At 40.0% G+C, this 13467-nt stretch overlaps 1 protein-coding gene across 1 annotated transcript in view; it reads right to left on the reverse strand.

Annotated features, from left to right (window-relative positions):
- The window catches only part of LOC126210585 (uncharacterized), a 57398-nt gene that overhangs the window by 9870 nt on the left and 34061 nt on the right, over nucleotides 1-13467 (reverse strand). Inside the window, exons 3-5 of the mRNA XM_049939854.1 lie at nucleotides 13136-13219; nucleotides 8717-9089; nucleotides 7115-7158 (exon numbers count right to left, since the gene is read on the reverse strand). Coding sequence (XP_049795811.1) covers nucleotides 7115-7158; nucleotides 8717-9089; nucleotides 13136-13219 — 501 coding nt within the window. The remainder of the gene's footprint in view (nucleotides 1-7114; nucleotides 7159-8716; nucleotides 9090-13135; nucleotides 13220-13467) is intronic.

Below are 13467 nucleotides of genomic sequence, written 5' to 3' on the forward strand. Positions count from 1 at the left end.
GCACTGTAGCACTCACAATTCTGAGAAGAGAAGGGTATTAACCAAGCCTCCTCCATTCATTTTTGATTCCAGGAAGGCAGGGTGATAGCGTGTGGTGCTCAAAATCTCCACAAAATAGCACCCAAAGGTGTTGGAGATAGCAATAGGGTCCACTATGACATCATTTGCTACTGTGTCAGGCCGGAAGTTGGGGAATGGACCTTGGTTGCAGAGAGCCATCAGAGGTTGGCCCACACAATGGAAGAGGGAATGGAACTGCTGAAAGAACTAGTGAATGAAAGCCAGCTAGTTTTTTTGCTATCCTGGGGAATGCAACGACACTGTGCACACAACTATTTATAACGAATGTTGTTTGCCATCGTAGGATGACTGTTACAAATGTGGAGAACACATCTCTGTGCGCAAATTGCATCGCGGGATGCCTCAGTCCACCAAGGGACCGGAACACAGCACAGTAAAGACAAAGTGCGTGGAATGGAACATTCTGTGGCAGTAAAGACAACGTTTGTCAGATGTTCTAGCTGGTCATCACAAGTGGAGAAATGTTGTTCACTAAAGGTCGCCAGGGATGAGTAAAGCCTCCACTCGGCCTTAGAAAGCTGCCATTTGGGTGTGCACGAAGATGGGGTAGGAGTCAGCAAACGGATAGCACATGGAAAAAAAAGTTGCTTGATTACATGTCAGAGAGAATGGATCACTCGATATGATGGGCAAGCTGCGCAGTGCAGAAGGAGAGGTCCAAATGGGAACAGCTATGAGTAGAGTCTGAAAGGCATGTGGGTGCTCTCATGTTAAGGCAGATGTGGTCAGGTTGACTGAGGTGGTCAGCCAAGATAGCACATCTCGGGCAGGTTCCGGAATAATTTCAAAGGGGATGGTGTGCATTAAAGTCACCAAGCAGCAGAAAGGAGTGATTATGTTGCCCAAAAACCTGGTGGAAGTCTGCCCTTGTGACACCCAATAATGGAGGGATGTAAATAGTACAAACAGAAAAGGTCACGCAAGGAAGGAAAATGCAGCTTGCAACAGCTTGAAGCTAGGTAGTCAGGGAGATGGGTTGACTATGAACATCATCCCAGAGAGCACCATGACTCCCCTATGAGATGGAATGCGTGTGGGCACTAAGGACGTACCTACCTTTCTCATCACCCGCTGGACTGCAATGACACCGTGATCAGAGAGGTACATTTAGATTTCTGCCTTGGTCAGACCTGTCTTGGTCAGACCAGCCTAATGTAAATAGCACAATGGGAAGAATTCAGCACTGCCTGGATTCTGACTATTACCTGTTGTGCCCTGAAATTAGGAAAATCCTCTCCACCCCAACCTAAGCAATACACCTGTCCCTTCCTAGTCCACCTTTGCTCCCAACTAGTTGCCTCATGATTCACAGACCCAGATGCAATACCTGTCCCATAGAACCTACCACTACCACATACTTCATTCCTGTCACTGGCATCTCCATTCTATCAAAGACAGAGCCACATGCAAAGGTAGCCATGTTATCTACCAACTAAGCAGAAAACACTGTGCCACTTTCTACATGGGCATGAAACTAAATAGCTATCTGTTCATCACCACACTAGGGCTGAGAAACAGCTGGACTGCCCAGTTGCTGAACATGCCACACAACACAGTGAGCTACACTTAAATTATTGCTTCATAACCTGTGTCATCTGGATTGTTCTCGCCAACAGCAGCTTTCTTAAATGCACAGGTGGGAACGCTGCCTACAATAAATCCTTTGTTCCCATAGTCCCCTGGCCTCAACCTTCACTAGTCCTTCTCCTCCACCTGCCTATCCCCTTCCCTACTCCCACTCCAGTACTACTCCCACACGCCTTCTATTCTGCCAATAAAACTGATTAGTACATTCCTCTTCTGTATTTCTATCCTCCCCCCCCCCCCCCCTCCTACAGAACAGCCACATGACACTGCACCTCACAACTCTGTCCTGTTGTAAAATGTAAACTTTCACAATTGGAAATGTTACAATTAATACAACATTACAGGCTATTATGCTGTGGTTGGACAGATTTCACATTAAAACCCAATGTTCTGTCTGCATCTGCAGATGACCTTTTCAAGGGGGATTGTAGTTTCTTTGAGTGTCCAGTTCACATCCTGACTTACTATCATTTGCGCGTGCTCCCATGCAGTGATGTGGCATCACATTTTGAATACCTGTGTGCAACTGGCCAATGTCAGTTGCAACTGAGAAAGGTGAGAGATATTAAGATAATACAGGGAGCAACTTTTTCTTCATACACCATTTGTATGAAACGAGAGCAGGGTGTATATGAGGACAAGGGGAAAAAAAATCCTTGATTTTTCCTGGATTTCCCGGTTTAAAATATGCTTTCTCCCGGGGGAAAATACACTTTTTCCGAGTTAAGTGACAGTATACTTTTCCTCGGAAGTGTAGAACGTATCAATCCTTTGAATGGTTATAGTGTTTTACACCAGTGTAGAATTTCCTGGCACTTTAGAAAACAAAACTCAGGGAAAAAGCATGTTTTGGAAAAATGTTTCATGTGTAACAACATGTACACTGCATATTTTTGTATTACAAAAGTATAAATTTTCAATTCCACCAAACACCACATGCTACTTTCTGAAGCATTGAAATTCAGATTGCTATGTGCTTTTCTAAGAGTCATTGCTCATGTCACGTGATTTCGGCAGCTGATGACAGCGGACATTCAGAGCAAAGGACACGTGATGTAGTCAGCCAACAGCAACATCACTGTTAAGTAGCGCGAACACACAAATAGGAAAAGTTAATGGTTTAAATTAATTTACATAGTGTTGCTACAAAAAAAGAAAAGCTTTCACATATAATATTGGTCTCAAAGATTAATTAATAAGCTACAAGAAAAGCTAAGCTTTCACACACAATGTTTATCTTTTTTGCGTGTGTTACACTAAGATACGTCACACAACTGTGCCAGTAAAATTTTTAACAATGACATAAATGTCTGATCTTTTGGGCTCTAAATTCTTCTAAATGGTCATCCTCAAAGAGTTGATTTTTAAATAAGAGTCAAATGCTTTGATTTAAGAAATTCATCGTACATTTTCACACATAGTTCACCTTGCATAAAAGGAAATTTACTTTGGAAGTAATACTTTTCACACAACCATTTGCAGTATTTTCCTGCGACCTGTTAGAAATAGTTTCATTTCAGCAGTAGCCAGACAGCGCCAGATAACCAATTGAACAGCTACGATGATGCAGGAAGCCCATATGTTGGTACTTTTAAAACATTGCAAGATCTTACATTATGTCATAAAAGAAACAAGACATTAGAGGATATTCCAAGAGCATCGGAATTTCATGAACCATACTAAAAAGCATAATTTGGCCTAAAGTGCACATTTGTATGTCCACATTTGGATGTAAATTTTCTTGGAGTACCAGTACTGTATATCTCATGTTTGGTTCTTTATTATGGCTAAATGCCATACGTGCTAGAAGATGAAAACATGCTCTTGAAATGCAGCCAACAGTGTGGAATTAAACACTTCATTTCAAATAAATTGACTCCCTCAGCAGAAAAGATTAATAAAAGCCAAATATCTTCAGCAACCCAACAAAAATAACTTAATTGTTCTGCAAGGCGATTAATACTTGACTGTCAGAAAGGTTGAAATCAAATAAAACCTGAAACTAAAAAACATATGTTAGCCTTCCGGAATTATGTGAATGTATTTTAATTTGCTTGACAGCTCCCGGCAACAGGAATCCGTCTTGTTTTCATTTGACGTGAGAGCAATAAACAAAGAGGAAATAGCAAAATCACTAAACATAAACACGTCATGTGGAGACTACCTACCTCACCACTACAGCTCAGACTGCTCTTTGCATCAACCCTGGATCTACAATATTTCCGAATGGGGGCAATACTAGATAGTAGTGCCCCCTCCCCCACCCTCCCTTGAGCGTTTAAAATAAAATGGCAAAAATTAAAAAAAGAAAAACTATACTTTTCAAAAATTTGTTCACTTCACAGTGCAAATCTTTCTGAAGAGTCTGATACATAAAACATGTGTTTGACAAAATATAAGACATGTTATTTGGTTCTAAGTGTGCCAAAGTGCAGTGCCACACCTCTTCGCACAGAATTCTGCTATCGCACATCACTGTATTTCGCTCCGTGGAATTCGAACATGTAATGTTTTGCAATGGATGCCATCAAACTATATTCAAGAAAGGAAATTAAAATGTCCTGTGGTGCCTCTCCTGCTCCCAGTCTGCTGGTTTGACATCCTGCACCTCTTAAAAAAAATTAATACTGGATGGGATTATTTGCTACTGCAAGAACAAGAACCCTTCAGAAAATCTACACTCTTTTTTGCCTACTAACTAATAATCTGCTGTTTTGTGTGACATAAAATTAAATATAGGATACATAAAACCAGCAAAGACAAGAGACAAGCAAGACAGTATTCATTTCTTCAATCCTTAAGTCTTAGCACTTTTTCCTCTCTAATCCTACTACAGGTTTACATGGCATGCTTTCGTTTCTGGACAAGAATCTATTACCTCATCAAATTTCATCAAACATTTTGCTAAACGAAAGAACGAAATGTCATTGTCTAATACTGAAAAAGCTGTTTATACAAATAGTACCTAGGACTGGTGCAATTTCTCAATCTGATATTATTTATTTTGTCACTGTTTGCTAAATAAAATGAAACAGGTCTACCTAATATTGCAGCAATTGTACCACACATGAAATAAGCACGACTGTTTTGGCACAAATTGTCATTTTTATAACAGAATATAATTCACAAAGTACCAATATCAAAAGCCTTTCAGGCCTACTACAAGCAAAAAGTTTTATGTTGGAAATTTCATTCATAAGCCCCAGCTTCTGAAGCACGAGATCGAATAGTAGTAGTATGCAATTTTTGCATAAATGTGGAATCTTCACATTCTTCCATATTTTGTGTGACGTCTTCGTTTCTTCTCCTTCCTGATTCTAACAAACAATCTTGTCATCACTAATTCTATAACTATTCCTGCCAGTGTCAAAACTTATTATCCGGTTAACTTCACTAACCCTGCCACAATCACCAGTTTAGTTATCCCATGTTTATTCTCCGGTTAGGCATTATTACGTGTTCATACAATGCGTTTTCCACGCTACTTCCAGAATAGAAATATAGCGGCTGTACAAATGGCCCTTGCTAGTCTAGCGGTCTGGTCAAAAGTTTTCTGTCAAAATGTCATTTTCTTGGATACACCAAGAGGATAATACGCAATCTTTTTCACCTGTTATTCTTGTTAGTCGTTTATTTCCACTCTGGTAGTCCGAATCTACGTATTTTGCTAGTAATTATAACGACGCTGATCATTCGCAAACCCAGTCAATCACATGAACAGCAATTGGCATTCACCCATTCGAATTTGTATAGCCCCATCCCCTCGTGTCTGCAGGAAAGTTTATTTCCAGAGGCAACGAGGATTCCCCTGGCAGAGACACCACGTACACTATGCATGCATTCAAAAATCAACTTGTGATTCATTCAGAAATAAACTTAGAATGTGTTCAAAAATGTTCAAATACCAATAGGGATGAGTTTCAAAATCACATGAATAATCGAATACCAACGTGCGCTGGATGCTAGGCACTTTGTGAAACAAGGGTTTTTTCCCTCAGGTATACAAATTTGGCAACCCCCGAAGTTTCCACCCAGGGCAGATACCCCAGTTTGCCCCTTGTCCACGGGCCAGTTGCACATGCATAAATCTGGCAGCTTAGGCGGGCCAGTAAATTTTTCTGGATAGCAGCTGGCTGCTTGTTACTATTGTCTATACAGCTAACTGCCACACTTCTGTAGCCAAATGTGGGAGAAAGTACTACTCATACGCGACAACTACACATGTGCACGAGTTCGCTCGCAACTGCTCAAACGAATTTAATGTAAACAGTTGTGACATCACGCTCATCGGAGGCAATTTGTTTTTATGAAGCATTGCATAGCCTTCCTAAAATCTTTAACACATTTAGCTATTGGCAGACCCTTTTATGAGCACCGAGTTTTGTTGTTGTATATGGTGCTTTTCCTTTGCAACTTAAGTTTTATTTCTGTCCCCCCCCCCCCCCTCCCCCCGTTCATGTTTTATTGCTGCAATAGCGAGATAATATCCTTTGTTAGAGTACTGGTTCTTACCAGTCAAAGTTACAAAAATTTTACTGAAAACTAAAACAATGGAAAATGCCTGGAATTCTAAAAAATTCCCAAGTTTCTCCCGCATCTCCTGGTTGTCCGGGGTTATATACACCCTGGAGAGGGACGAACAAATGCCGAAAAAGTACTAGTTGTTCCTTTTTGGCATGTTCATTTAGTTTCAGTCTTTTAAATTTTTCTCTCTTCAATTTCAAAAACAAAGTTTTAGCCAGAACTTGTGGAATTCAAAGTTTTGGTTGGCGCAAATTATGAAATGTTGGGTTACTGTATAAATCAATGTAATTACATCACACTTCATCATACTGAAGAGTTTAATGCCTGCTGATAATTTGTCAGAAACGAAGACCAAGATCAAAATTGGCTTCAACCTCATCCCCCTCTTGTTTTAAAGCAATCATCACTTGATGTAAATGAAGGAAAGCGCATACAATTTAACTCAGGCTTTCAAACCATTCTTTCTTAATATGAGGCTCGCACCTTGACAACTGCAGCAATCTAATCTGAAGAAAGACCTTCCTACTATTCTCAAGCAAATACTTAATTGCAATTCTTAGTGGGGAAGCAAACCATTCATACTTGAACTGAAACTTTAACTCAATGGCTCATTTTAGCACTTAATAAAATACAATACTAAAAATTTCAACTTATACCCATATAAGTTCTTTTACAGTCACACTGTTTTCAAACAAATACCTCTGCACTTTTTAATAAGTATCTAAGTGAGACAAGAGACTAAAGATTTAAAAATAGTACTTCTGGGGCCACCAGCAGAACTGATATTTTGCCTCCTGGAGCCCATTCCTGGCCAGCAATTCTGGCTCCATTTTATAGTTTTCTAAAGTGAATTTCCTTTTGGCATAAAATCTAATTTTAATAGCTTTCAATACAAATATCTTATGTTTACTAGTGTTCTTACCTTGTCAGGCAGGCCTAGGCAAATATCGTGCTTCTCCGCAGGAACTGCATGCACAAAGAAAAAAAAATTCAAGGAACTTTCTGGGTATTTCACAACATAAATACAATTCAAAGAAATTTATGCCTAGATACTTACTATTCTAGCTTTCTAAGTTAACATATACTGAGATGACAAAAGGCATGGGACGGCAATATGCACTGCACAACAGGAATTAACAGACTTTGAATGTGAAATGGCAGTTGGAGCTAAATGCATGGGACATTACATTTTGGAGCTCACCAGGGAATACAATATTCTGAAATACACTGTCAGAGTGTGCCAAGAATACCAAATTTCAGGAGTTATCTCTCAATACAGACAACATAGGGACCGACAGCCTTCACTTGACAGAGCAGTGGCGTTTGCATAGAGTTGTCAGTGCAAACATACATACAACACCGCATGAAACAACTCAGAAATCAATGAGGGGTGTATGATGAACTTATCCGTTAGAACATTGTGGCAAAATCTGGTGTTAATGGGCTATAACAACAGAAGACTGACAGAAGTGCCTTTGCTAACAATACATCATCTGCAGTGCCCGTCTTGGGCTCGTGGCCACATTAGGGCACTGAGCAAGCTGGTGGTGGCTCCGAAACAGTATGGGCTGCGTTTACATGGAATGGACTGGGTTCAGGTCCAGAACCGATAATTGACTGGAGATGGTTATGTTGGGCTACCTGGAGACCATCTGCAGCCGTTCATCGACTTCATGCTTCCAAACATGTTACCAGGCCACAATTGTTGGTGGTTGGTTTGAAGAACATTTTGACCAATTCGAGCAAATGATTCGGTCACCCAGATCGACTGACAAATTCCATTGAACATCTAAGGTACATAATGAAGAGGTCAATTAATACACAACATCCTGTGCTGGCAACACTTTTGCAATTATGGATGGCTACAGTGGCAGCATAGCTCAGTATTTCTGTAGGTGACTAGGACCTGTTGAGTCCAAGCCACATTGAGTTGCTGCACTATTCCAGGCAAAAGAAGGTCCGATACTATATTAGGAGGAATCCCATGACTTTTGTCACCTCAGTGTACAGACAGAAAGAACTGCCATGTAAGCCTAATTCTGTGAAATACAGATGAGAATAATGCCTTGAACAAAATTTTTCGTATAACTTAATTTGTCAGCTAATTCAGAGATGAAGAAATAAATGCCTATATTAAATATTCACTGTAATCAGTAATATGCTTCAGAGCTTTCTACCATAATAACTCAACAATAAAAAATATGTGGAAAATGGGAAACTAGAAGAGCCAGTCTGTCAACTATCAAAAATATTACCATAGACGAATAAAATATAAAACATGAAGCATTAGCAGTTTCCCTCTACCACCATAAAATGAAGCTTCATTTCATTACAACCAACATGATCCCCAGCACAGGTGCCATAAATTACTATTCAACCTACTAGAATGATAACACAATTCTCTCACCTCCTCCCCTTTTCAGTTACACTTAAAATCTCACAAAATTAGTCTCAGGAGTTCTTGTCCTCAAGAAATATCAAACAAAATGTTCATATACACTAAAAATCAAATAACATGACTCACTTCTGGAGTTTTTGCTGCAATTTTCTATGCTGGCGAGAACAGCTTCAGGCATATGATTATCACCTTGGATGTAACCAAGACCAAGTGTCCTTCGCATACAGTCCAGAACTGATTTTGTGAGCAATCTATGCTCCACTTCAATTCGGTCCATGTAGTTCAGCAGACGACAACAGCCATGGCAAAGTACTCCATCTTCATCAACAACAAGATCCAATTCTGCTCCTATAACTCTACCCAGCTTTTGATGAAGCTGGATTTTTGTGGTGGTTGTAAGAGCTGTCATAAGTGATCCTGTTGACCCAGCTGCTTTGCCACACACAAAGCATTTCCCCCCAGGCGCAATGACAGCTGCAGGCACCTCAGGTTCTTCTACCTGCAGTTACAAGCAAATAAATCTCTGTGGTAAATGTTTCTCAACATTCATTTGTTACAATGGATAAAATACTGGATACTCTAAAAGGAGAAACTAGTATTACCAGCAGTTAGAAGCAGCACAAATCATAATACAATGGTCTCCCTCATGCTATTTGTGGCTGACAATCATTACTTTTGATATACTTTCCGGGATGTAAGGTCGTGGTCCAAGAACTTTTCTGCTCCTTACGTTTCGTCCAGAACTGCGCTGGACTTCCTCAGAGGCGCTGCTCCGCTGAGTCTAGTCGACTGACTGGTTGGGTGTCTGAGAGCGACTTGTATATTGTGAGAAAGGGGGGCGTGATGAGCAGTGATAATCCATAGCAAAGATAAGGTTGACTATCGATTACCACCTTGTCAAAGATAAAAATTGTTAGCAATTTTGTAGAGCCACTGTCCATATATCGCTAAGTTTCATAGCCTCCTCTTTCCTATTAAAATTATCGTGATGTTTGTAAATTTTGATAGCTTCTCTATATAGCCGTGGATAGTAATTTAACGTTGTAGATAAAACTTCAGGCAACCACCAAGTGAAGTTTTCGGATACTGAAGTTTTATCTACAACGTTAAATTACTATCCACGGCTATATAGAGAAGCTATCGAAATTTATAAACATCACGATAATTTTAATAGGAAAGAGGAGGCTATGAAACTTAGCGATATATGGACAGTGGCTCTACAAAATTGCTAACAATTTTTATCTTGGGCAAGGTGGTAATCGATAGTCAACCTTATCTTTGCTATGGATTATCACTGCTCATCACGCCCCTTTCTCACAATATATAAGTCGCTCTCAGACACCCGACCAGTCAGTCGGCTAGACTCAGCGGAGCAGCGCCTCTAAGGAAGTCCAGCGCAGTTCTGGAAGAAACGTAAGGAGCAGAAAAGTTCTTGGACCACGACCTCACATCCCGGAAAGTATATCAACAGCCATGTCACCCGGTCGTGAAAGCCTTCATTCTACAATCATTACTTTCAATATTAACTCTAGTGCCTCAATTTATATTTCAACATACAGCTGTACTGTACACAGCAAAGTCATACACATAAAAACTGGAAAATCCTGGATGAAATATTAATAAACAAGCAGGCTGCAGCTTGAGCATGGTACTTGACTCGACTGATATCTTGGTCATGCTGACAGGACTGTTCAGTAGTGCAGTCCGAGTTCTAGATTAGGCAGAAAGGTGATAATTTGGCTTCAAGCTAGTGAAACTAATGAATGTTAATGTTTATGTCAAACAGAGGTTGTGGTAACAGAATGACATGTGGCATAGCCTAATGTTTATGTTTATTTGATGGTGAAACTAAACCACCTCTGCTCTTCCTGGGTATGAGAAAATAAACAGCATTATTGACATCCCCCCACAAAAAACATGATTCACAATGCTATGTACTTTCTAATTGGCAAATGACAAATCGTGCAATGTAAACAACAATATGGCTTGCCACTTAGAGAGAGGCACACCACCTTCAATGAAGTCATGATCGTGAGTCGCCAAATGGCTTTCGGCATCTACTAACTAAATGATCTGAGGTGAGACTGATGTGTTCTTCAATGCTCTGACCATCTTAAGTCAGAATAGGGATTACTCCCAATGCTACATAATTGCCTTTCTTATACTAACGAATTTCATCGTGCACTAATACTCACTTGTAGGCAGACAAACTGATGAGACGAATGGCACTGAAAAACATTTCTAAATGGTTCTGGGAGCACTTGTAAGTGGGAAGGAATTTTATTATGGGTGTGGAAGACTGAGGCTCAACCAGCCTTACATAGAGATGCAAGACACTAGAAACAAACATAAGAAAACTGACAAATCCTGTCTTCGTGTCCATAACTCTTGTGCCATGAGGTACTGGAGACCTAAGTACTTTGATGGACAAGGTGGTTATAATTAAAGTTCCAGTTTCCAAACACTGTAAAAAAAGAACCACTGCTCAGAATGACATCAAATTTGAATGGAATATTGTCTTGTGGGGGGAGGGGGGGGGGTGGATAATTTCAAAAAATCTTTTCCCACTTGATGGCACTGTGTCAATGCAAATGGGTTCAGCTACAAATGACAGATGAATCTCAATACAACATCTACAGTATGAGCTGCAGATTAAATCACCCATACTGTGCAACGTGCATGACTGCACACTGCACACGTTTTGGCATTCAACATTTTTGGCACTGTTAGTTAGGTAAGCCCAACCACCACAGCAAGGTCATACAAATCAGATGGCAAAAATCTGTCTTTAAGTGTCCTGAGGCCAAATTCCACATAAAAAGCAGCAATGAAATCAGTTTTGCATTTCATGTGACTAGCGCAACAGATGTTCAATATTCTGTACTTGATTGTCTGCCCGAAGTTGAAGTCGAGAACAGCATGCTCCACAACAATGTGTGCAGAACTTCTGCACAGCTGCTGGCACAGTGTCATCATTCTTGTAAAAAAGCTTTACCAGCAGTGCACAATCCTTCATCGAGACAGTCATACTGCTCATGTTGGACACACAGTGAGGAACAACTGCATAACTCGCATCTTTCACTTTGCATATTCGGTCCCTTACAGCACCGTCTAGAAGCAAATTCTTCATTAAATTTTGTTTCTATAATGTTTCCTCATTCTTCAAAAATATTCCATTCAAACTGGATGTCATTCTGAGCAGTGGTTCATTTTTTTAGTGTTTTGGAACTAAATGTTATGTTCACCCTGTACGTCCACTTCTGCACATCAAAGAAAACCACATCAACAATTGTAAAGTTATGAACTGTCAAAAGCTGCTTCCACTGATTCTGAATAAGGCACCTGGAATTCCGCAAATCAAAAAGATGGTTGAATATGTAACTAAATTTGACTGTTGCAGATGCATTGTCAAAGCCATGTACTTTCATGTCCGAGAAATCTTGCATGGCATCTGCTATGGGGGTGCTGAGCAGGTGGGTTGCTAACCTCACTTTCATTTTATTACTGAGAAAATTAATGTGGCTGCTTATAGTTCTGTTGCTTATATGAAGACTTTCATTCACTTGTACCTTATGAAGTAATTCAAAGAGATACCATGAAATAACATTACCCTGCCCATCCAAGAAATGTTTGTTTATGCCTAAGCAGTGTAACAAGCTTCAACACGAATGGGAACTGTAGCAGAAATGTCACTTCATAGCTAATACCTTCAACAAAAAGTGCAGTCCTTAGCAAGTGTTTGACAACCATCACAAGATAGCAAAACTACCTGAATGCCACTGGCACTGGCAAGACTGATGCACTGTCCAACTAGGCTATCTTTCTGCTCCCCTGTTGTCTCACAAATCAAAAAGCATCCTGCTGGAAGTCGCCAAGAGCCATTAATAGCAACTAGCATTAGTATGACTACTAATGCCTCTTGTTACAGGTAAATTATACACAGCAATAGGCAACCCCCATATAAACACCAACCAAATATTCAGTAGCATCGGACACTACGTGTTCCCTCATTGCAATCTCATTAACCAATAGGCTGCAAAGAATGACATTACTTGATTGCTAATGGAAAGCTTTTGCTCTTTTTACGTTAAAAGCCTTGGAGGTAAATCCATGTGCCGCATTGGTACCACTTTGTTAATGTTCTAGGATGTGGCAGGCACGCATTAAAGTAGCGTTCAACACACCTGTACGCTCTTGGTGAGCAAAAATCTAAAGTGAGAGCAAATGAATGTAGCTCTAGATTGTACGTTCTAGACACATTCAGAGAATTACCTTTCCTAGTTTGTCACTGCAGCAACGCCTTGTGCAATAAGCTCATCAACTATTGTACTCAGAGATGTAACATCCTTTCTTTGGCATCTGACTGTTAAACAACTTATTTTTTTCCTTTAATTCTTCATTTTTTAACAGAAAATTCATATTCCACTTGAGGATTTTCGCTACTGACACTTCATCAATTTTTTCACTCAAAAACTGACGGGTTGTCAGTAACAAGAGAAGATACTTTAAAATGAGTTCCATTGATAGTAGGTAGATCAACAGTACCTTTGTAGCCTCCTGTCTTGGTGGTGGTGGTGGTGGTGGTGGTGGTGGTGGTGGTGGTGGCGGCGGCAGTCTCTTCCTCGTTTTCTGAAGAAAATGAAAACGAACAATTACTGAAAATGATGCAACTGAAATGTGCTGTGTTATAAGCTACGGCTACAATGCACTTACAGTGCCAGAACATTTTCACTGCTTCTTGCTGTTGGCAATCTGTTATCATAGGTCATAATCAATCAGGTGATAGTACACAGCAGTCATCAAGAATCACTCAATCTTATAATTATGGTTATAGCAAAAATCTGGCTGTTTTCTTCCAAGTAGATCATGATTTCTGA

The sequence above is a fragment of the Schistocerca nitens genome, chromosome 10 (genome assembly GCF_023898315.1).
Source record: "Schistocerca nitens isolate TAMUIC-IGC-003100 chromosome 10, iqSchNite1.1, whole genome shotgun sequence".
Taxonomy (NCBI): domain Eukaryota; kingdom Metazoa; phylum Arthropoda; class Insecta; order Orthoptera; family Acrididae; genus Schistocerca; species Schistocerca nitens.